The sequence below is a fragment of the Columba livia genome, chromosome 22, assembly GCF_036013475.1.
Source record: "Columba livia isolate bColLiv1 breed racing homer chromosome 22, bColLiv1.pat.W.v2, whole genome shotgun sequence".
NCBI classification, from domain to species: Eukaryota; Metazoa; Chordata; class Aves; order Columbiformes; family Columbidae; genus Columba; species Columba livia.
This window is the reverse complement of record NC_088623.1, coordinates 4,382,704-4,407,227: the sequence shown is the minus strand read 5'-3', so window position 1 is coordinate 4,407,227 and position 24,524 is coordinate 4,382,704. Positions and strand designations below refer to the sequence as shown.

Below are 24,524 nucleotides of genomic sequence, written 5' to 3'. Positions count from 1 at the left end.
GTCTTGCCATCGGTAAGGTGCTGACTACTGTGATGTGCATGTGAGAGCAGCCCTGAAAACCCTCATACTGCTGGAGCTGCTGCCCTCCTGTTCACGGGGAGCCAAGCTCATCTCTGCGCTTATTGTGGGGATGTCCATGATTCAGGAATAATGTGGCTTTTTTGTCCTTGATGAAAACTCAGCGTTTGCAGGCTCATGCAAACAGCCATTGCTTGACACTTCACTGAGCTACCGTACTGTTTTAATTTCAAAATGTAGCTAATATTTGACTAAAATAGAAATAGACTTGTGGTGTTACTGTAAGAGCATCAGCTCAGGCTCTAGCCTGGGTGATGCTCCTCATTCTTTATATGTTATGCCTTGCTATCAGAGCTGCATGTGACCAACACAGGCTCAGGAATTTGAAGTTATCTTTGTGGTTTCTGCCCCTTTTCTCCTGAAAATCCCTGGCCCTGTCGGACACCTCCTTACCCCCGCTTTTCGCTAGACAGCTATCAGCCCATCCCATTCCCAGTATTCTGTGAAAACTGCTTATCTGCTTTATCACAACTTCTTCATCCTTGCTGCTTCCTATGTTGCTTTATCTGAGGGGTATTCAGCTTTCTGTACCCATTTCTAACTGACAGACAACAGTCTCATGCTGCTGTTTGGAAATCCATACATCAATAAATTACTTTTCTCTGTTTAGACATCCACGCTCAAAAATAAGACCAAGAGACAACATTTAATTGCAGTCACTCTCATTTCTGCCTGGATAAAAATGGGGTCGGCCAGGGAAAATGTGTGAGTGACGTGTGGCTCAGGTTTATTAAGCAAAGGGTGGGTTTCCAAGACCACTCTCTGTGGCAGAGGAGGACGGATTTGGCTCAGTGGTTCCACCTCCAAGTCAGAAATGGGAAATGGTTGGTTCAGCTGCTCTGGGGAGTTTAGTCTGTACTATGCAAATGAATACAGTGAACGCTGGTGCCTAATCAGCTATATAGGCTGCTGATAGGTTGTCATGCTAACTAACATTCATGCTGTGATCAGTTCCTTCTGTTGATGAAAATGCATGTGAGAAACATTACTTGTAATATTGCCTGTTTATCTCCATTAGTTGTGGGTTTCTTCTGCTGTCCTGTGCCATTTACAACACCTGATGTGATGCTGTAATGCTGCAGTAAGAGGAGGAAAAAGCGCCCCAACCAAATGCACCCTTACTGCACCTTTTTGGGTGCACTTTCCCCATACCCTCCCACTGACTTCAAGTTCCCCTGGTCTGCTGAAAGCCAGTGGTAATTCTTTATTGCTTCTGCATAAAAACACTTCAGACCATGTCCTGCAGGTACTGCCCTTTGGGTGAGAAAGCTAAGACAAATCAAAAGCGTGAGTCATTGTTCTAAAGGGTTTTCCAGCTGTCTTTAAAAGAAAAATGAGAGATATATATATATTTTTAATGCCCCTTCTGGCCTTTGAGAACCCCCCATGTTGGAAGGGCACTGGTGGGGCTGGTGCTGTCACTGAGCTAAGCCACCAGAGCCCCTGACGTTTCCCAGTCTGACCTGCTCACTCAGATCTGTTTCCAGCCCAGCCGCCCTATTTGGCATCAAACGATTCCTCCTAAATCACTGCTCAAAGCTGAGTTTAAGCAAAAAAAAAAAAAAAAAAAAGAAAGAAAAGGTCAAGCTATAGCAAATCATGGTTGCAATAAATGGTGCCTCTTGCTGATGTCTTGCTCTGATCCTCAAAGTAGAGCCAGTCCCAGTTGCTGAGGGTCTTGGTCCCTCACCTTCAGATCTGACCCTCCCATTTCGGAGGGGCCATGTCAGGGACAGCGCTGTCCCCCCCGGAGCCGCCCTGTGAGATGGCGTTGGAGGTGAGGAGGTAGGTGGAATAGGCGAGGTCAGCATCCTCCTTGGAGCTCTGGGGAAGGACAGAAGGACACTCTTAGTGGGCAGGGACAGACAGCAGCATGTGGTGGGGGCAAGGACAGCATTAACAGGGCCATGAGCTTCTCAGGATGACAGGGGCAGACCGGACAAGTGGGACAATACGGCAGGTCATGAGAGCATCACGCCTTTGCTCAACCCCGGGGAAGACTCCAAATATTTGCAGGTTTGGGACTCTGTGACATGTCTGTCCCAGCGTGTCAGCACCCAGCTCACCTGTCCTAAAGCCTGTCCTAAAGGTTTTACTGCTTTCCTGAGAGTTTCCTTAAATGGTTCCAGCTCAGCTCTTGGCACTTACAACACCCACATATTGCCTTTGGTTATGGACTTTTAAAAAGAAAGGTTTGCATCTGGCACCTTTGGTTACTGCTGAGTGGTGCCACTTGGTCATGATCTTCCCTTTGAAGGTCCCTTCCAGCTCAAACTATTCTATACCTGGGGCTGACTTGGTACACTGTATTATTACCTCTGCTAAAATGTGGTGTCAGGAAAGGGTTAAGGTCCCCCCCATGGAGGCTGATCTGCTACAGGTGGCCAGATCCAGGTACATGGAGAGCACCTGGGTATAAATAAGGCCCCTGGGAGGGGGAATAGCTCTCATGGGAAAGATTGGAGGACTGTGGTGGTGTCTCCCATGTGAGTGGCCTTTCTCCTGCCTCCTCTTACCCTTTTTGCCTTTTTTATCTCAGCAGCACTTTCTGGGGTAGCTGCAGTGGTGATGAACTCTGTAGGGAGAGAGAAGGAGATGTTAGGGTGGGGGGACAGTCCCTGGGCAGGTATTTCTGCACCTTTTTTAGGGTCCTTCTGCAAACCCATCCCTGGCACCCTGTGTTCTGGGGATGGAGAACAAGTTCCTCGGTCAGCACGTACCATCCCCTCCAATCTGAGTCTCCTGGGTATCTTTCACGCAGGCATTATTGCTCGCACTGTACTCCTTCACGCTTTCAAAGTCCGACATGCTGATGTTTGTCCTGTAGCTCCCGACGGACACCAGATCTGTTGAGAGGGAAGGACATAAATACCTTGTACCCTTGCTCAGAGTCAGTACAAGTGCATCAGCCTCTGAACGGTCTTGGTGCAAGGAGACACCGTGCAATGCAACATGCAAAGCCTGCAGATGGGTGGGCTGTGTCTCAGCCCAGGCACCCTGTTTGCTGGGTGTTGGAGCCACATGGATGGGGACAGTGGCACAGACTGGGTCCCTCATCTCCCCTTGGTGTGGTGGGGGACCAGGGGAGCAGCTCAGCTCAGCAGAGATGGCAGCATGCACAGGGTATCACCTTTATCTTCATGTTGCCGATGTCTCTTGAGATACTAGAAAAGGCGGGAACTCACCAGATCTCTTCAACTGTCTGTATTTAAAAATGGCAAAAGCTGCCACGAGGACCAGGATCACGGTACCAGCAAGGCCCAGGGCTAAAGGAAGTGCACTGTGGCCCTGGCGTTGATCAGAGCTGCAATGGAGGGAAAAATAGATCACTAAGCTGTGAAATGCATTTCTTTTAAATTATTCAAGACTGAGTAACATATGTGAAGGTCTGGCAGTCTAAAAACAGTATAGGATGATAAATCTGAGTAAGCATGATGCAATTCCAATAACGAACTGGATCCCAGCATATCACAAGGGATAAATAAAAGTGTAGGACAGAGGTTGTACCAAAACAGCTGCATCAGCAGCTTGGTAATGAATGAGGGAAGGAGGGCTATCTAATCTTGACAGAATTATTTTCAATTAGTTTTTCTGTATCTGGAATCTCTAGTCATTCTCTCTGGGACTGTACTTTCTTACTCAGGCTAGAGATAGATTTCAAGTCATCTCACCTTGCTGCTTTTCCCCTGCTGTTTTGAGCTAAGTTCTTTGGGAACAAGATTTTTTGGTTCTTTTGCAGCTAAGCTTCATGGGCAGTGTGCAAGCACAGTGTGAGTAACAGGCTAATAAAATCTTTAGCAATAATTGACAGAGGCTTGCAGAGAACTCACCTTTCTGAGTCAGCTGCACCTCGCACTTCAGCATCACTGTAGGCTCTTCCTTGGGGAATAAAACCATCTGCGGCAGGGCTGGGGACCTCGGCAGGATAATGGTCCTTGGCAGGGATGGGGACATTGGCAGGACGAGGGACCTCAGCGGGGACCTCAACAGGATGATGGTCCTTGGTAGGGACGGGGACGTTGGCAGGATGTGGGACCTTGGCAGGGATGGGGAGCTCGGCAGGGATGGGGAGCTCAGCAGGGACGTTGGCAGGATGAGGGACCTCGGGTTGGCTGGGAACCTCGGCAGGGCTGGGGTTGTCAATATCCAGGAGGTCCACGCTGCGGCCGGCACTGCTCCCTGCATTTCCCAATGAAGAAAGGGAGTTAATCGCATGAGCAACAGCACGGAGATGGTGACACAAAAATGAGTTAGGTGTATTTGGTGCCTATGGAACCTCAGTGGGTTTTGGCTGTGTGTCTGAGGCTCTTTAAAATGGGATTTAGAGATCCAAAATGACCTCATTCCAAATGATTTATTGCAAAAAAAAATCTGAAGTTGTCTCTCTCTGCCTATATGCTTTTGAGAAGTCTTGCATTTCTGAGTTCTGCCTCTAGTATTTCCAGAACAAATTTTGAATACTTGATTTGCTTTTATTTCTAGCTCTTTGCCCACCAAAGACAGTGAAGTGAAGATGTTTCTCTCTGTTTTCATTTTTAACATTATCCACTTAAGATAGTTGTGTGTGGGTGCTATACTTTTTCTATGGTCAGCTTCTAACAATACCCCTTACTGAGAAAAACATCTTAATTCCAAAATTCCAACTGAAGTTGAGACTTAAGCCCCTTGCTACCCAAGGGGAGTTGGTGATAGCCCTTCCTTTCTTGCTACCTATTGTTTTCCTCTTTATTAAGATAATAAGCTCCCTAGAGCAAGATGTGTCTCTGAACTATGTGCCGTCCTTCACCTAAGAGGTGTCAGATGTTGCTTAATCTAAATGATGCTACAAATTGTCCAAGCAATTATTAGGAAGGATAGGGTATAAAAGTAAAAATGGTGTGGAAGGAAGGGATTTTTACACTAGTGGGGTTGTTTTTTTGGTGTTTTTTTGACTGGGAATCGGGGAGAAGCAGAAACCAGTGAGTGGTTGAAAACATCTATGACATGCTGTGCAAAACCAGGGTGATCTTGGCGCCTGGGAGGCTGCCTGGATGAGGGTGCATCTGTTTTGAGGTGCTGCAACCTAGTGGGTATGGAGAGAATTTTTCCCTCCACTTGAGTCACAGCCTTGAGGAGCCTTTTCCTTGAAACTCACCTTCGGTCACCTCCAGGTGCACTGCCATGGTTTCCCCAAAGAGGCCGTCGCGTTTCACTCCACACCAGTACCACCCTTGGTCTGTCTTGGCCACCGAGTCAAAGCTCAGGACAACTGTCTTGTTGTCAGTGTCACAGGTAACGTCTGGCCCCGGCTGCCTCTGGTCAGCAGCTGGCATGGGGGTGCAGCTGGCATCGCCCCACTTGCACCAGTATTTCTGGTAGGAGTAGTACTTGCATGGGTAAGAGCAAGTTAAATCCAGCCGTGAACCTGCTTGCGCCTCCACTTCCTTCTTTCCCTTCAGTCCAGGTTCTCCTGCGAGGACAAACAGAACATCAAGGCTGATGTTAGTGGGTTTGGTGGTGGGAATGGTCATCAATGGGGAGTGGTGCTGCTAGAGATGGCAAACTGGGAGATGAATCTTTGAGGGAAAGTGCTCCTCGCATTGCTAAATGAATGTTAAAGATGCTGTATATGCAACTCTGAGTGAAAGCTGGGTATGGGTTTTTTTTGCAACACTTAAGAAACACTTGCATGAGAAACTTCTGTGAATATTTTCCCATCAAACTGAAACCTTTTTTCCATTTTAAAGCACTGGGGTGTGGGAGGATCAGCACAATGCATTGCCTTATGCATAGAAGTTCAGAGCTGGACCTCACATCTCTTCCCTGCTCCTTTGTGGTGCTTAGGGGGTTGTTTTGCACCTACCGAGCAGGCAGAGAACTGACAACCCATGAGCTCGTACCATCTATGACCTTCAGCTCAGCTGATGATTGCTGCTCCTTCTCCTCGTCTGTCATGCACCAGTAATAGCCTTTGTCACTGTCCTTCAGCTGGTTCAGGATGATGGTCATCGTATTGTTAGCTGGGCTGTCGATGATGGCGACTCTTCCTTCATATGGGCCCGACACGTACCCAGTGGTGTCGATGATCCGAGTGCACCCATTCTGTCTCCACTTGCACCAGTACTTCATTGAGGACCTTTTGCGAGGCTCATAGTGGCATTCAAAAGTTACTGAACTTCCTTTTACTCCAATTATTGTGGGCTTTACTTGAGGAACATTCGTCTCTAGAGATAAAAATGACATGAGCAGCTGTAAACGTCTAACTTTTGCCCATGTGGCACTCCCCCAAGAGAATAAATATTATCAGATCAAACAAAGGGGTTTTGGCTAAAGCAAGGCTAGGCAAAGCTCAGGGGTGCAGGTGGTAGGGGACTGTCCTGGCACTGCTGGGAATTGACCCTAAAGGGTCTGTCAGGCCTTTCTTTTTCCCAAATTCTCTGTGTGGTTGTTGGTTTGTGTACTGATGTTTCTAAGTCCCTTTGATAGGGGAATGGCACGTCTTCTCCCTTCTGTCATTTTGAGATTTAAGGAATTAAGACTGGAAAAGAGAGTTTGCTTGTCTCAAACTGGTAGGCTGACTTTGCATTCTGGAATTTTGGGCTAGCCAGGCTAGGAAAGACAGCTTAGCCACTGCTGGGAAAGTTAATTCTTGGTACAGGCTCATTAGTGATGGTTTAGTACCTTACAGATAGTTAAATGAATAGAAAGAAGTATCTAGATGAGAGGATAGGATAATAGCTCTCTGCAAAGGGAAATTGAAGTTGTTAAATGAAGTGACACTTCTAATGACGGTTCAAACGAGACGAAGAAGGGAAAAAACACTGGGAATAGTTCACTCACCCTCATACACATGCACATCCAGTTCCTTTGTTTCTCCAGTCTCCCCATACTTGCCAGCCCCACACAGGTACAAGCCCGAGTCTTCCCAGTCCATCTGGGTTATCACAACGCTGAACGAGCCTGGAGACTGCTCGTTTGTCAGCAGAACTCTCCCCATGTAATCCTCGTCCACTTTCCCATAGCTATCGACGATGTCGTGGCAGCCATCTTTCTCCATCTTGCACAAGTATTTCCTCACACTCTCGTTGTCCTTCCCGAAGCTGCAGGACATGGTCAAAGTGCTGTGCAGCTTCACGTAGAAGAGCTCAGCTCCCTCAGTTTCATGAGGACCTGTGCATAGAGACCGTAGTGCTCACCAACTGCTCCGTCAGTAACTCTGTGCAACTCCCTGACACCTCAAGGGTTTTATTTTTATTATAGGGTTCCTCTCTACTTTGCTATATTATATGGTTGTGTGCCACTTCTGGTCAGAGCACGATCTACCCAGCTGTGTCCCACATCCGTCACACATTTCAGGAGCCAGAGAAAACAATACTTCAAGGAGCCCCAAGAGTGTAATTACCTTCGGAAACATCCAGACTGACTTTGTGGGAGAGCCCTCTGCCATTGATACCGATACCGCACTGGTAGGTGCCTGCGTCTGCCGCTGTGAGCCCGGAGATGTCAATCTGGAAGTTTTCGGCCTGTGGGTAGTCGGTGATGGAGATTCTGTGGCGGTAGCCTGGAGCAGTGTAGCCGCTGGTGGAGGCAATGGTCCTGCAGCTCGTGCCCGATTCCCTGCACCAATACTTTCTGTCGTGTCTGTTCACGCGGGTGGGAGGGTAGAAGCATTTCACAGTAACAGAGCCGTTGAGCAGACCATAGACCTGCCCTGGTCCGAACACGGGGCTCGAGACTGCAAGAGAAAATCATGTTGGCTCTAAATTCCAGTTGTGCTATGTGAACCTGTGGGACTGCCGAGGAGGCTGGGTGCACTGAGGCAAGCGTGGACCCTGGGCATCGTCTGATCTTAAATGTCCCATGGTAGTGATGGCCACCAATGGGGTAGAGACACTCCCTGAGCCCTGTTTCCCCCCTTATTAATGTCACCTCTGGTCCTAGGCCACCCACAAGATTTGTGCCCCAGACAGGTTGCACTTACTTGCTGCCTTGGGGGGGTATCTGCTGTTTGCCGATTCAGCTGGGAGGAAAGCAAGCAAAAAGGCAAATGCCAGTAAAGTCATTTTTCTTGCATTCCCTGGAAAAGACATAAAAGTTGCTGAATAGTTTGGAAAACGACTAAGCTAAATGATCAAGTCATCTAATAATCCTTGTGCCTGGAGGATATGAGGGTTGTGGGTACTTGAGAGAAATATAGCATTTAATGACATCTATCAAGCAGCAGGATGGGAAAGAGGGAGCTGATAACTCTGCTCTAGTCTGTGTTGCTGCACAACTGCCCATGGGTCTCACCCCAACACCCCAGTCTTGCCTGAACTGAGTGTGCTGATGGTGGGAATGTGCATTTCCCAAGCATGGCTGTTGATCTACCTGCGTACTCCAGGTTCTAGAGGATACAATAGGTGCCAAAGAAAATCTTTATAAACATTCAGAGGAATTTGATTTCATGGTATCAAGTGACACAGTTTTATTAAGGGTAATTCCCAGTAGAAGAAAAAGGCTTTTATTTCCGTGTTAAGATGAAAGGTGTTCTGTTGTGTGTTCTTCCTTGTATTATGATTTTTAATTGCTCAGTAGCCGCTTGTCCATGACTAATAATTAACTCACTGAGCATGAAAAATGCTCTTTCATACATATCCCAGAAGGAGCCAGCAAGACAAACATAACATATTCTGCAGAAAGCAAACACCATGGCACAAAAAGGGCCTTGATATTTGCCCCTTGCTAACAGCAGCTCCTCTGGCTGATGGTCACCTTGCTGCCCTCCACCCCTTGCTCTGCATTGCCAGCAGGATTCCAGTTCAGCTTTCCCTTTCTTGGTAAAATCTGAATAATCTGTTAGCCTGTTTCCTTCCCAAAGCAATCAGCTACTTCAGGGTTACAGACAGCATAGCTTTGCAGGTAGGGAAGGGTTACCAAGACCCGTTTTTTTCAAACAAAGATGTAGCTGTGCCCAGAAAGATGTGTGCAAAAGTGGTGGCATCAGGGTCCTCACATGTCTGTTAGGGCAGGAAAGAATTTTTGTGTCTCTGAGGACACGTGCCTACACAAGAACAAGAGATCCTGGGTGCTTGCATGGCCAACATCTGCAGCTCTGAGTTGCCTTTAGTCCTGTTTCCTCATGTTGTTAAAACCTTCCCCCGCTCACTGAATGAATGAAGGAAGAAAGCTGCCATGTATAGCAAGCCCAAGCAAGCACAGCCACTGCTTACGTAAAAATCCGTGCTGTATTTCCATGCTGATCCACTGAGCTGGATGCTTGAAACCCCTTCTCTGCTACCTGTGCTGGGTTGCACTCTGAGACTAAGACTTCCTAGCCCAGAGAAATGGCACAAAACGAGCTTTGCTGCTCACTCTGCAACAAGCAAGAGCTGTTTGAGATGCTGGAGGAGAATTTCATCAAGATATTGGTAAAGGAGCTCTAGTCCCTTCTTGCTTTCAAAGAGCACTTGCTGCTGGATTTGCTGTCTCTAGTCAAAGCACAAGGTTTAAACCTCAGAGCTTTGGGGAAAAGGCCACCGATCTCGTATAAAATGGAGTGCAAGTAAGTATCTGTGTGAGTGACCTGTGCTAATGCTTGTGGAGGTGGAGGGGGAGCTGGAATGAGAGAGGAGACTGAATAGCACATGTTTGCAGGGGGCTAGAGAAGCATCAAGTAGTGCTGCTTTGTTATGTATTGGTGAAATCTTCCCTGGAGCTGGCAGTGGAGGCAAGACTTCATTTCAACCTTCATATCCAGATGCACAACCATATATATACCATAATGACAGACAAAAACTCCTTAGAGCTTGTAACATATTTCCATAAGTAGGATTTTGTTGTGTTTCTTTCTATCACTGGTGCATTAGAGCTTGTTGTGCATGTGCACTGCACCAAAGGGGCTTCGCTGGTCAGTGCCGAGTGAGACGCGGATGTGCTGCCGTGCGGGTTTGGTGCGAAAAGCCGTACAAATGGCAAAACTACAGTGTACTTCACAATATAGTGAACTTTTTCTTTGCTTTTCAGCTCATGGTAGCCAAACGTTTCTGTTATCTTAGTATCATCTTGACAGTGAATAAGATGATCTGGTTTTATTTGGTATGTTGCCATGACCTTAAGCTTCACTGCGTTTTGCTTCTGCTGAGTGACAAAGAGAAGTTCTAATGTTGTGTATAGAGCTCTGGGGAGGTTAGAACCCCTCAAACCTCACAGTCACTCTCCCTTGCCAGTACGGACATGCCTTTAGTGTTTCTAGCCATAGAAAGTGGCTTGTGATGTATTTTCAGACTTACAATGATTTGAAAGAGGTCAGGACCCAACCCCTGAGTTACGCAAACCTGAACAAGCAGCTGCTCTTGCTGGGTATGAAATGCCAGAGTTCAGTTCCCAAAATGTGCCGACTCAGCTGCAAGGCTGGGCTCTGAGGAATTGGGATGGCCCTAATGCAGCTTGCCAGGGATCAGCATGGTTCAACCCATTAGCTATTAACTATTGCTCTTACCTGTGACCAGCGTCAAGGACGTGCCACTGGATCAATAAAACGTTAAGATTTAGTTGCTGCGTTTGTATTTCAAACCTAGGAGTCCTTCTATTTTGCAGAATGTTTACTGCTGTTCAAATATATGAGAAATAATAACTTACAGAATGGAGTGCACAGACAGAATGGACTTGTTGCACAGGGCTGGGGCTCTCTACAGCTTTATGTTGCTCATCAAGATCACAGCATAGGTGGCCTTACTGTGAGTGTTATTTGCTGTAGTGAGACGGGGGAAAGCCACCACTCCACTTTCATGGAGTTATGAACGAGCGAGCAGCTTTAAGACAAAAGATCAAGCTGACCTAAACGCATACAGAAATGAAATATTTCATGTTCCAAAACAATGCCTTCTTTATATAATATGGACTGAATAAACAGGAGGTGCTAATTTGGTGATGCAATGAGCAGAAACAGCTAGGCAGTTCTTACTGAAGATTATAAGGATTTAGTAGGAAATCAGCAGTTTTTAGGAATTTCTGCAGTACTTGCGACCCTCCTAGCTAAGAATGTTTGTAAGTGCCAGTTACACACTGTCCTCTATGAGCAATATATCCTGGAAAACAAATGCAAAAGAATAACCAGACAGCCCTTAGGCAGTGACTGAAATTGTGCTGCTGCCCTAACTTTATGTTCCTTTAGACTGTTATTTGCTCCATACACTAACCTGTTGTTTTTCAGATAAGAATGTCATGGTTCATTTGTTTCTTACTTTTTGTCTCTTGGGCTGGAAAGTGAAACCAACTCCAACACTGTTAAACTATTATTCTACTTGAACATTGTTGATATTGCGAGAAGGAACTTCCTATAATCCAGCAGCACTTACTGTACAGCCCCAGTCTGTACAGAGAGGTTTACTGGATGGATGGACAGTGCCAGGGCACATGTGGGTGACAGCAGCACATCCCATTCACTTACACTTCAGTATCTATTTATCCTCCTTTTATCTGTGCAATCTTAATAGCTCTTCAGAGCTTGTTTAGGACATAACCACTTCGATTATCTTCTTAAATTTCAGAATCTGCATCCTTATGATTATCTCCATGCTGTGATTCAAAAGACTGTAATGACCACAGGCTGAGTTGCAACAGTTTAGATTCCTACAGCGAAGTTTACTAACATTTCTTACCTGCTGTGTTAAAACTTAATGCAAATATCGCAATGATAATTAACTTTTTACAGAAAGGAAAGATTAAAAATCTACTGCAGGGAAGAAAACATAAACATCATAAGCCTGATCCTATGCTTCTGACCTTCTTTGAAAATAAATCAGCCTGGACACCTATTTACTACTTTTTCAGAACTGCTGTTTCTCTCCACACATCTGTGAGGAAAAGTCCTTTAAAGTGTCTCAGGACTTGTATTCTTCTCCTTGCCCATCTCAAAGCAACAGTACAAAAGATTATTGCATTTCAGACAACGAAGCAGTGTTACTTACACTCCAAGATACTTCTGCAGACTGCTTTGAATTCTTGTTTTTTCTTTTCGACTGACCGCTCCTTGTTTTGCTGGTGTTGGTGGTCGACCCCAGGACCTTCTCTGGGTGTCCTGCCTCCCTGCCGCAGCCGGACACTGGGCTCTGGCAGTGCCGGGCTGTTTTAAATACTCCTCGTACCTCTAGCCCTGCATTTCCACCTATTCTGCCTTAAAGGAATAGTATCCAAAAACCCTGGCAGGTGAGCACCTCCCAACCTGAGTGTAGAGAAGCCAATGCCCGTCCCAGCTCTGCTGTTATTTACCTTCTGATTGCAAGTGGCCGTTGCACAGCAGCCCCCCCACGGTGCCTGCGTTGGGTCAGGTCCATGGAAGGTCTTCTGCAGCTGCGATTCCTTGGGTTGAAGATGGAGACCTAGACCTGGCACAAAGCCACCAGGGAGCCCTACGGGGTCTGAGTCTAACACAAGGGTCTAATCAGCCCCCTTCTCTTTGTTGGCATTGCAAACTCACCCTTGAGTTGTGACCATGTTTCCCATATCCTGGGCAGGAGAGTCCATTTCTACAAGGTCTGACCTGGCTTCTGAGCTTGTAATACCCCCAACCAACAGTGGAATAGCTTTGGAGGGCAAACCTGGACAAAAGCAGGTAGTTGTGTGTTGGGTTTTTGTTTGTTTTTCAAGCTATCACACATATTTTGGAAACCAGTGTCCCTAAGAAGTCCTTGGTTGGCCAGGGTTGGCCCTGGTCTGTGTCCCTTCCGTGCTCTCTCCAGCCCCTCAGCCTTGTGGGAAGAGCAGGAGTCTGGGTGGGCAACGGTTGGTCTTGTCTGTGCAGACTGAGAATGTTGTAAACTCTTTAAAATGAAAAAACAATTAACAGGAGCTTTGCTGCCATCCTCAACCTCACTTCTCTGCTCTCCTGTTCTAGGCACGTCCAGGGCCCAAATACAGATTCCCCGTGAAGTGTGGAGTTGTCAGAAATGGAACTGCAGGAGACAGGAAAATTAATGAAGATGAAGGTATTTGTGTTGTGTTGGATGAATCATGAACTTTTCTTTACCTTGTACTAATGATGCAAAAGCAGTTATTTCTTCCAACTAGTGAGTCAAATGAAGCTTTTTGTGGCTGCTGTCAGTGAAAGCTGATGAGCGTCAACAGGATGGCAGCTCTGGGCTGTGCCTGAGAAAAGTGGGAGCCTGTCCTGGAGTTGGGATGTTTAGCAAATTTGTCAGATCTTAAAGGCAACTCTGGAAGTGCTTTGTCCTCCAGCTAGGAGTGTCATGGTCCTTTCTTCCCATGAATGTGCAGCTTTTGAGGCGAGGAAGATGATTTTGAGGTAAGGAAAGCTGTTGCTGTGCTTGCACAGGGCGATCTGGTGGGGATCTTGAGCTGAGAGAACAGCCACCATCTCTCCTAGATGGGAACAGTCGCTGATCCCCTTGTGAGCAGCGTCCTTCCCATCGGTGCTGCTCCTCTGCCTGTTCTGCCATTACAGTTTTTGGACATGGAGTTGAGTTTGCTTGGCCACAATAGGTATAGGTGTGTTTGCTTTCCACTTCCAGGCACTTCTCCTTTGGGTGCCAGCACGTCGGCTTCCCCGCTTGCCTCATCTCAACCCCGCAATTTGCAGGGGATGCATTTTAAAGGCTTATGGAGGGTGTGCAGCAGGGAAGGCGGCGCGGCCATGGGTTAGGACATCCTGGCAAAAACCAGCCATGGGGACCAGCAACCGCTTGTGTATCTCAGGGAAAAAAGGTTTGTCCAGGGCGGATGAACGGTTTCTTCAACCGAGCTGCTCTTCGCCCTTAAGGTTTCTGATAAAACAAATCTGTTGTCCCATGCAAATATATTTACTTGCTTTAACAGAAGAGGAAGTGTCCTCCTGCCAAGTCACAGGTTCCGAAGCACTTTGGCATCTCCAGAAAACAAACAACCCTGACTTTGCTTTTTATTTTCCAGGCCAAAGCACAGTTTGCAGCATGGCATGCAAACCAATGCTGCTGGTTGGGTCTGGGCCGTGTTTGGGCTGAACAGGTTTGATTTTGGAGCTGTGGATAGTTCTGCAGAAGAGGTAGAGGTAAAACAGCACCTGAGAATTTTGGTGTAGATTGAAGTTGGATACGGTTTACACCTTGCAAAATGAACTAGTAGATAAAGACTTAATGAAAAAAAATAATCAGAAACCCCTCATTTTTTGCCTAGCACTTGGCAAACCTTCAGCCACAAGAGTCCTTCCTTCCCATACCCCCTCCCCAGCTTTATGTTTCCTCCCCTGCAAAAGCCAGCTGGGGTTGCACTCAAATAACTTGATTTACAGGTGCATTATTTTATTATCTTTTCTACAAATGATGTAGCAAGTGGCATTTGAGCAGCCTGCAGGGATTCGGCTCTCGGCTCCTGAGCAGAGCAGCAAGCGGCGCCGGGCGCTTCGCGGTTTATAGCCGTGCGTCAGCTTTCCGTAGGGAAATATTCGAGCTCATGTATATGGGGGCTTTGATGGAAGGGGGTTCTGCCTCAAGTCTTCATCAGTTGCCTTGAAAAGTGTTCTTTTCCCTGTAGGATTGCTGTAAAAAATAATAATTCAAAAAAATCGATCAAACAAACAACACCAAATCCAAAAGCTCCGAACAAGCAATCAGAAATAAAGAAAAGCAGCGATCTGGCATTGCTTCTCTATAATATTTTTATAAGTGATTTCATGGGTGTTTCTGGGTTTATGCCAAACTTCATATTTTAAATGGGTCTGATATTTCAGGGAGCCCTGAGAAGAGAAAACTAGAAAAATGTGAGTCGGAGGGGAGTTCTTGGAATCAACATCCCGCTCAGCAGGTGAGTTACCTTGGGCTTCACCCCAAACCAGACACCTAGAAACAAAAGACACAATTAACAACTTCTGGTTTTCATTCTCGTTTTTAGAAGGGTTTCACAGATTGTTTATTCTTTATTTTCAAGGTTTTTTGGGGGTGTACTTCTTCCTTTTCATTCTTTGCATTTAGGACTGCATGAACCCTTCATACAGCTTCAGCAAGGAAACTTGTACAGTTTTAGTGAGTTGAATTACTCTCCGCAAAATATTCTAAATTTCAACCTTATCTGCCTTGGTTTTTAAGCCATTCTCTAGACTTCTTTTGACATCTACGGTATATTCTGTGAATAGCTTTGAAAAACGGGATATCTGTATATCTGTATTCTTCTTCTGGTCAAGTCAATGGGTGTTTCAAATAGGGAAAGAAACACAAATGTACATGCAGTAGCGTGCACAGAGGTGGCAGCTCGTTCCAGAGGGTCCAAATCCTCACGATCACTTATTTCCTTCTGCAACGATCTGGCTTCAAAATATTATCACCTGCTTATACGACCAGAGAGCTTGGATCTACGTGCATTGTAATGAGACTATGAAATGCCATCACCGATTTTTTGAATGCTATTCCACCATTTGATTTTTTTTTTAATGGAGAAGAGTGCTTTTCACTGATATGAATTTCCACAAATTGGATATACTTTAAAATATTTGCTCAGCTGTTTTCTACAACAGTTTCTCTCTGAAGAGCTTTGGTACTCCAAGACAGGCCCACTGTTCTTATATTTTGCCAGAAGACATAGACTCTTACATATAAGTCGATCATCCTGAATCTTCCAAGGATAGCATAGATTATCCTGCACAAAAAAAAGAGCGATATGATTGCAACACAGTGAACAAAAATTCTCTGTAATATTGCAAGAGGTCAGAAGTAATCAGACTTTATTGAAACAAGCAACCAGGAAGAGCGATAACGTGTTTACTGTGCGTAAGCAAAAATTATGATCAACCCTATAATAAATTTATAAACCTCATAGGGGAGTTAATCTAAGTCTTTTGAAATCTGTGGCTCAGCGTCTCTTGGTAAGGAATAAAGGCAATAGTTTGGCATCAGAACATAAATCCTGGACTGTGAGATCCTAACTCCTGGACTGCAAATCTGTCGTCCATTTTGTAGAGGTATTTTATATATTAAGCTGTAAATACTCTGCTTGAAGTGTTTTTATTCTCTTGTACCAAGGGAGATGATGCTTGCAGTGCCAGCTCCAGAAACACCCACCTACATTTGCCAGATTCGGTCCTGCACTCCTGCACTTTTTCTGGCCTCGGGGTTTCCTCCATCATTTGCTCTTTCACAGGGTTTGGATCAGACCGAATCGGAGCTGCTTCCAAGTCTCCCATGGCACTTCTTTCTCCTCCTTAAAAACCAGAAAATATGCGGGCAATGGAGGGAACACCTTCTCTAATGCCTATTTAAACAGACAAGCATGTCTTAACCAACACCCGATTAGGTCCATTATTCCCCAGTCTCACTGCTGTGAAAAATATACATTTCCATTCACCACTGTCCTCACTGAAGGTTTTTGCCCTTAAATTTATCTCTGGGGACTCAGTGTGTTATAGAATAAGATGTGCATGTATTTTTTTTTAAATCACTTGTTAGCAGGGATTTTTGGGGCAAGTTTTTGTCAGCTGGGTGGATTCAGCCCCAAGGAGCCGCTGGTCCCTGCCCTTTACACTTCAGGATTTCCGAGCACTCATGGAGCTGTAAATCTTCTATACACAAAACCTTAACCCAGCTTTCAGCAGGACTTCAGAATTGACATTTCCTTCATTTGCTTTATGTTTAAACATGTATATACATATATATAAGGCAACTTCTCTAGGACTTCGCAGCAAGTACAGTTGCGCTTTCAGGCCGTACTGGTTGCAAACTGGTTGTGGGTGTCTAGAGATGGGAATCTTCAGTGGGTCAGACTCCAGCTCTTGGAAATCACAGGTAAAACCATTGCAAAACAACAACCACAACCCAAAAGGTGTTGTCTGGCCAACTTACCCATCTCCTTTTGAAGCTTTATTTTGATCAGGACAAGAATAGTGACAGTGATGAAAATCAGTAAAATGAGAGCTGGTAACACGACTGGGAGCAGATGTGATTCACTCGATGAGCTGGAAAGATAAACCACCAGAATTAGATTAGATTTTATTCTGATACAGGGTGGTTGAAGTACCTTGATGCAGGCTGTCCTTTTTACATCAAAGAGCATAAAGGAGTTATAAACTTGGACTGAATCAAAGGAGAACAGTCAACAAAGTAAAGATGAAATCATTTGATCTGGAGTTTGGTTTATGAGGAAGTAAATTCTACATGAATTATCCCCTACAAAATGAAAACAAGCTATTTTCATGATATACATTTACAAGGGAGGTTCAGACCCTTTCTTTACAACTTCTCGTAGAATCATGTCATAGACCCTCATGCTTTTGGAGGATGTCTGTAGTCTCCTTGCAAAGAGCGAGCTTTGCCAGGAACTGTGCAAAATCTGGTCCTTTCTACAAGAACATGGTTTGTGATTGGGAATGTGCTCTCCCCTCCTCTTTCTGGCTGGATGGTGAGGAGATACACCTGGGGATGATGGAAAAGATGGTGCTGCTTTCACCAGTGAAACCACTTGCACTAGGGTGAGCTGTAGGACTTGATGTACATAAGTACTGTGGAATAATTACTGGCCAAAATAGCTCATAGCCTTTTGATTAACCTTGTCCAAAGATAGCTTGTTATGCAACACAGAGCACCCAAACACTGTCTGGGTTACTGGCCACCTATAAGGACTTGGATAGTGCGTGCAGTGAGGTGTGTACAGCTACTGATTCACCAGCATTATTGCTCAAGCCTGATGTTTCCTAATGTCTTGTCTCCATCCCAAGCAAAGGAAAACAGACAGGAGCACACCTATCAGCTCTGGCATCTGATCTCCAGCAGATACCAGCACCAGAAGATTTAGAGACAGGTTCAAAGACATGCCGCAGATGGACAGGGGATAGCCTTGCCTTCTGCTTTTCTAATTACTAATGTCTCAAGTTGGTGTCTTCATCTTGCAGCCTGTGTACAACCTACACAGTGCCCGGGCAATGGGGCAGATGGGCCATAAAACACCAACTTGGTGCCAATGAAAAGTGCGGCCATGAACTTACCTCTCATAGTTTTCACCTGGTGAGGTTACAAAGGTGCCAAGGGGGTTAGGGGACAATGGGGTGCTGATGGTCCTGGTTACAAAGGTGTTGGGGGGGTCATTGGACAGCAGGATGCTGGTGCTCTCGGTTACAAAGGTGCCAGGGTGGTCAGTGGGCAGCAGGATGCTGGTGCTCTCGGTTACAAAGGTGACAGGGTGGTCAGTGGGCAGCAGGATGCTGGTGCTCTCGGTTACAAAGGTGCCAGGGTGGTCAGTGGGCAGCAGGATGCTGGTGCTCTCGGTTACAAAGGTGCCAGGGTGGTCAGTGGGCAGCAGGATGCTGGTGCTCTCGGTTACAAAGGTGCCAGGGTGGTCAGTGGGCAGCAGGATGCTGGTGCTCTCGGTTACAAAGGTGCCAGGGTGGTCAGTGGGCAGCAGGATGCTGGTGCTCTTGGTTACAAAGGTGTCAGGGTCGTCATCAGATAGCGGGATGCTGCTGCTCTCGGTGCTGGTACCTGTCACGTACATCAGGCCCGTGATGCTGTTCTCAGTGACAGTGCCCACCGTGTACGTCAGGCCCGTGATGCTCCTCTGCGTGAGCATCCCGTAGGCGGCAGGAATTGATAAAGTGCGTTTCACCAGAGTAGATGTTTCTGGGTCTTGCAAAGAGCAGGATTCTACAGAGAAAATTATTTTGAGGCTTAAATATCTACCTTTTTGCAGAGACAAGATGTTAGATTTACCAAAGATTTATGCATTTTACCTTGCATCTCAGCATGAAAAAACATGCAACACAATATGACCAAACCCAAGCATTTCTATTTTCCTTTGAGTCTTATTAGTATGTCCAAGCTGCTTTTTATGAAAACCCATTAAGACTTGGCAAACATTCATACTTTAACCCCACTATTTCTGTCTTTGCCAGCTGATCAGCCACATGGATCTGTGTATTTACATGCTGCAGTTCCTAAACTGTAAGATAACCTCCAGCTTTTCTTCAGACCAAAGCACATGTCTCTGCCCACCAATTACTAGGATCGGGATGTCGTGTGCAAGGGGTTTACATCATAAAGAATCAATAATATAAAGCAAACAAACTAAATTTCTTCTGAAAGCTTAGCTTACACCCCCGCATCTGAAAACCTTTACCATCATCTCAGTTACTTGCCAATAACTGTAAGGCGAAAAGTATAGCTGATGTTTCTGATAATGTTGTTATACTTATGCATAGTACAAAGGAGAATCTATTCCCCCAACGGCCATGAAGGAGAAAAGAGTGACTTAAAAGGGATTTACTGTGTTCCAAGCCACCTCACCACCTACCCTTCTGGATGAGCAGCTTGACAGAGGAGGTGTGCTCTGTGTGCCCATTTTTGGCCCCACACCAGTACCATCCTGCATCCTCCTCTCTCAGGTGGCTCATCACCACCGTGTAAGTCCCATTTTCCTGGGCACCGCTGGTTATTTGTATTCGCCCTTTGTAGGACTCGTGCACAAACCCGTCTGCATCCACGAGCAGGGCGCAGGAAGCCTCCTTCCACCTGCACAAATACTTCTGCTCGTAGTTCCCCTGGGGATCATAGTGGCACTTTAAGGACAGCGAGCCTCCCACTGTGCCGCTCAGAAGTTTGGGTCTCTTGGGAAGGGTGGAGGCTGCAAGTTGGAGAGGACTGTGTTAGTATTTTGTGCTCCTCATCCAGGGCTGCAAGAGACCCATGTGGTCCCCAGTGTCCTGTCCTACCTTTGGTCACCTGCAGAGCCACCGCCTGCAGGCTGTCCCCACCGCTCAGCTTTCCTGTCCCGCACATGTACAACCCCGAGTCTTCCTTTTTTAAGTCATTTATCAAGATTTTGAAAACTCCAGAGCTCTCCTGAGGGGTGATAAAGATTCTTCCTTGGTAACTCTTTCCCACATAGCCACCGGTGTTGGCTATGAGAGCACAGCCATTTCTCCCCAGTTTGCACCAGAACCTCTTCTCACCACCTCGAGTGTCCCCGGGTGGGCACAGGACTGTGACAGATCCGTGGAGCTCCCCCCAGACAAGCTCAGTCGGCCCCAACGCAGCAGCATCTGTAGGGAGAGAACACAGCACGCACCATTCCTTTTACATTTATGAACAGCTGATTTGGCCAAATCTGGGTACTTTTATACCCCATCATTGTAAATATATGGTTAATAGCACAGACTAGGAAAGTCTGATATACTTGTTGTGTGATGATGCCCACTGTCCCCCACCAGCATCCTACCTGCCAGCACCGTCAGGTTCAGGCTGACAAACAGGTCCCTGTTGGTGGTGCCGATGCCACATCGGTAGGTCCCCGTGTCATTCTTCTCCAGCTCTGTCATGGTCACGGTGAAGGTACCGTTCTGGGGAATGTCCTCAAGGGACACTCGCCCCACATGTTGCTTCGAGATGTAGCCGGTTGTAGAAATGACAGTGTGGCAAACTCCGCTTCCTGCTATTTTGCACCAATATTTTCGGTCGTGTTTGTTGGCTGGCGTGATGGAGTAGAAGCACTGATGGGTGACTGATCCTCCAACCTTGCCTGTCAAAAACCTGAAGCCGTACAAGGTGCTTGAGACTGGTTCTTTTGGGCAAAGAAAGAAAGAAACAGAAGCTGTTGGTTACTCAGAGACAGGCAGTTCTTCTCCTGGTAAAAAAACCAGGATCCTTTGGGTCAGGGGGATTATTGTCGTGCCTTTTCCAGCTCTCTTCAGAATTCTACCGGGCAGGGGGGTTTCACCTGTTCCCATTTTGCAGGTGGAGGTGTCTGATGTGCAAGTGATCATTTAGCCAGGGATTGCCTATGTGCTCACTTCCAGCTTTCCCTGTTCTCATCAGCGTAAGAGGCTGGAGAGGTGTTTTTTGGCGACTCACCTTGCAGCAAAGCTGCTAAGAGGAAGAGAATCACCATGTCCAGCCTTCACAAATGTTCACTTGGCAAACTTCGAAGATCTCACGTTGGATACGGGATTTTGCTGATGTCTGTGTTAGCAAAAAGAAGAGAGAGATTGTGGCTGGGATCTGCCAAGGTGAACCACCCCGACTGCTCCGATGGCCCCAGCCTGTGACATGGCCTGGCCCAAAGATAAGGGAATTCAGATAAAGGAAAACAAAAGTGCTAAAAGTGCTCTGCAGCTCTCACACCCCTGCGTTACATCCTCTGCTGTGGGGGTGGGATGGTTACTAAAGGTGTTGCTGGTGATGACAGGCCCCTGGTAGCCAAAAGCCGGGGGTCAGTGGGGCTGGAGAGGCGCTTGTCACCACCATGAGACGTGGCACTTGGTCCTGCAGATGGACCTGCAGCATCAAACCATGTCTTTATTTTTCTTCTTTTGTTTTCAGCTCCAGAACCACTAGGAAACGCTGCAGATCCCAGGAATGCCAACATCCTTTAACGTCTCCTGGGGTGCCCCACTTATCTTCCTTTCTTATTTTTCCCCCTTGCAATTTGTCTTTGTGCAGACTGTTGTTATCCTTTCTCAGCTCTGAACAGAATTAGTGTTTGGGTGTCTCTGTTTCAGAGAGGAATTGCTTCCTTGTCTGAGTTAAAGATTAACTGTTGATTGCTGCAGTGTTTTATTCTACGTATTCTCTACTAAAATTCTTTGAGATTTGCCTAACCCCCCACTGCTTCTCACACCCTGTGTTGGGGATGATGTGTATCCCCCCCAGATGTGAACTCCCTGCTTGCAAACTCAGTTCTCCCCCCTTCACTGCTGCTCCACTGATGGGAAGCACGAGCTGGGGCTGCAGAAATGTTCTCTTCCCTTTGCAGCGCAGGCTGAAGCACTGCGGTGATGCAGCTGGCGCAGCATCCCCTTGGGGCAGGTCCCCCTCCATTTATTTCCCCTTGTACGAGGCAGCTCTGCCGTATAGACGTGCGTGTCTGTGCACAGCTGGCTGACCACATCTGCCAGCACAAAACAGCTTCGTGTGTCCCCAGCAAACAGCAAGGAAGACATTCAGGTCACTTCAGCTCTGTGTAGCTTGACATAAGGTGATGGCTCCACCAGAGCCGTCGGAGTTTCCTCATTGCAGCTGGACAGAAAATCTCTCTGTTAGGGGCTGGCCAGGTAAAAAATGTTGAGTTTTATTTAATACCATAATGCCCACCAATCTGGAGGACTTGAAGCAAGCTGACAAGAATACCCTGAAAGAGCTGGAAGTCCTTATTTACATCCAGAAATCAGGAAAAATACTATCCCTATGCTCATTCAATCTTTTCTGATGTAGCCCACTACAGCTGAACCAGGGCACTCCCTCTTTTCCTCATTTTTGGGCTAGGGACATGGGGCAATGTCCCGGCACCCTGAAAACAGGGAAGCAGCTATCAGTTTTGCCAACTGGAAGCCAAACCTTCATCCTGTGCTGATGTGATCCTGACGTTCCAGTCAGCAGCTGAACGAGACATTTTTCCTAAGCGGACGTATTCTGGGCTGGCAGTAACCTGCTAAATTCTCCCCAGCATCAGCTCATGAACGATGGAAATGCCATGAACTTGCCTCATTAGGAGGTGGGTGCCACACTCACACAAGCACCCAGCTGCACCCACTTGCAATTATCTCACAACTCTACTTATTCACCCCTTTCCCCACCCCACAGCAACAAGCAGCATGTTAGCAAAGAGCCTTGTGGAGCACAAACTCAACCCACTACAACCACCACAAATGGCTTTCAAGCTGCTAATAAGGCGATATCTCACTTTTTCCAGGAGAAAAGCTACCGCAGTTCTCTTGGGTGACTTCAGCTGAGCCCCCTCATCCAACCCAAAGCATTAAACCTGCCTTTCCTGGGTCATTCGCAGCATCGGCTGCAGCTGAACCATGTGTGGTTTGCAGGTACGTGATGGCTGATGTGCAGGGAAACAAGCAGCTGCAAGGGAGTTATGCATTAAAAGCACGTTCAACAAATAGGCATTAAGAAAAAGAAAGGCAGAAAGTGGAAAGAGCTAGAATTATAGAATCCCAGAAACAGAGTAGTAAACTCTATGTAGTTGGTGTTTTGGTTTTTCCCCATTTTCATTTCAGTTTTGTATTGTGAAGATGTTTCTATGGTTGGTTTTCTGTACTTGTCTGATTAAATCAGTGTCCTGGTACCATGCAAAAAGTGAGTTAGTTGCTGCTATGGAATGGGGCAGAGTCCCTCTGTGTGGCTCTGCATAAGGATTTATCCTGTCCACATAATTTTTGTGTGTGCTCTTTGCAAAAAGAAGTCAGCAGGCTTATCTACAGCTTTAAAAAGGGGAAAAAAGCACTTTTTTTTTGTTTTAAAAAAAAGGATTTCAGCATGAGTTATAATGCATTTATTGCTATGGCAATAATGATTTCAAATTCCAGACCTGTGAGATGTTGCGGGTGAAATCCACTACAGTAGCTCATATAATTGCTGTGGAATAGTATTTTACTCCAAATAGAAGTATTTTAACGGTAAATTGAGGCTCACTTACCTTAGACTGGGATGCTCCTCTTGCTGAAGTTTTCTCCTGCTCTGCCTCCAGTTTGGAATTGGTCTAATAAAGTAGTTTTTGTAGGTTGTAGATCAGTTAGTTGTTTTCAAATATATTGATGCCCAGAGTTTAAAAATGGACGCACTAAAAATTTTCCTAAGTCCAGATGTGCATTGCTGAGCAAACTGGGGGCAGTCAAAATGCTTCACAGGAATAGTAGCGATGCCACCAATATACAGGGTGTGGAACCCAAAAATGGTCATTTTTAGCCGCCTAATGATGCAAGTGACATCACAGAAGGGGAAAATTCAAAAAACTGAAGAGGACAGGAGCAGAAATTGCAAGTTTGAGAGGAATTCCCCTGCTCTATGGACAACTTGCAAAGTTTTAACACAAAGCAACTGTTTCTAAACAACAGTAGTAAATGCCCTTTGCTGTGAACCACTTCCACGCAGAACTTCATATAAAGCAAGAACTTTGTGTGTTTCCCTCAAGCTTCAGCTGTTTGAATGGACCTGGATGCTTAATGTAGCTCACACCTCTTTCCACCCCATCCTCTTTATGAGTGCAAGACAAAAAGATCATTTCTGCTTTGAAGGCTGTTAGAAAACAATCCCTGCAATGAGAACAAAACAAGTGATGATGCTTGGCTGGTACAAGTGCTGTTTAACCAACAAACACCTTTTTGTAGTCTGGTCTTTCTCCATGAGCAGGATTGTGTCAGGTCATTGCAGCCGGGCTTGGCAGAGCTGAATTACCAAGCAGCTAAATAGACCCAAGTTGAGAAATCACGCTGATGTATCACTAAGGCGCAGGGGTTTTACCCGAAAATCTATTCAATGCACTCAATAAGTTGGTGATTAATTTATCTCTAAATTAAATCCAGCCACATTTTAACCACTGCATACTTCACATTTGTCAGGTTGCCACAGGAAAGGTACCATCACCCATCACCAAACCCAGAGCAGGTACAACCAAACCCCTGGGCATGTTTGGGGCTTGGTTCGTTGTGAGCAATTATGGTTTGTTCTATGACAATGGCCACGCTTGTCACCTCACAGGACCTGAAGATACAACTAAAGGCAGTTAGTTCA

At 46.2% G+C, this 24,524-nt stretch overlaps 2 protein-coding genes and 1 long non-coding RNA gene across 8 annotated transcripts; 1 reads left to right on the top strand and 2 right to left on the bottom strand.

Annotated features, from left to right (window-relative positions):
• Positions 1-723: 723 nt before the first annotated feature.
• Positions 724-12,247, bottom strand: LOC102086800 (polymeric immunoglobulin receptor). Its single transcript, XM_005510390.4, has 11 exons — positions 12,009-12,247; positions 8,039-8,134; positions 7,460-7,792; positions 6,898-7,227; positions 5,958-6,281; positions 5,213-5,527; positions 3,909-4,257; positions 3,264-3,382; positions 2,799-2,924; positions 2,595-2,653; positions 724-1,902 (listed from the first exon to the last, which is right to left on the bottom strand). The coding sequence occupies exons 2-11, from the start codon at positions 8,118-8,120 to the stop codon at positions 1,771-1,773; spliced, it is 2,169 nt and encodes a 722-aa protein (XP_005510447.2). The 5' UTR covers positions 8,121-8,134; positions 12,009-12,247; the 3' UTR covers positions 724-1,770.
• Positions 8,780-23,437, top strand: LOC135576045 (uncharacterized). 4 transcript variants are annotated; one of them, XR_010467604.1, is made up of 5 exons: positions 8,780-9,601; positions 12,935-13,342; positions 13,966-14,083; positions 14,762-14,835; positions 21,327-23,437. It is a non-coding gene; the product is annotated as an uncharacterized LOC135576045 (long non-coding RNA). The 4 variants fall into 4 exon arrangements; XR_010467603.1 differs by lacking the exon at positions 13,966-14,083; XR_010467605.1 differs by having other exon boundaries at positions 12,935-14,083; positions 22,696-23,437.
• On the bottom strand, positions 14,345-23,625 carry LOC102085460 (polymeric immunoglobulin receptor-like). 3 transcript variants are annotated; one of them, XM_021298351.2, is made up of 10 exons: positions 23,431-23,625; positions 20,859-20,966; positions 20,227-20,568; positions 19,721-20,050; positions 19,303-19,632; positions 18,002-18,656; positions 16,863-16,975; positions 16,086-16,224; positions 15,618-15,663; positions 14,345-14,570 (listed from the first exon to the last, which is right to left on the bottom strand). In XM_021298351.2, the coding sequence occupies exons 2-10, from the start codon at positions 20,893-20,895 to the stop codon at positions 14,532-14,534; spliced, it is 2,031 nt and encodes a 676-aa protein (XP_021154026.2). In that variant the 5' UTR covers positions 20,896-20,966; positions 23,431-23,625; the 3' UTR covers positions 14,345-14,531. The 3 variants fall into 3 exon arrangements, with proteins under 3 accessions (XP_021154026.2, XP_064894767.1, XP_064894766.1); XM_065038695.1 differs by having other exon boundaries at positions 16,090-16,224; XM_065038694.1 differs by having other exon boundaries at positions 14,345-15,663.
• Between the last annotated feature and the right edge of the window lie 899 nt (positions 23,626-24,524).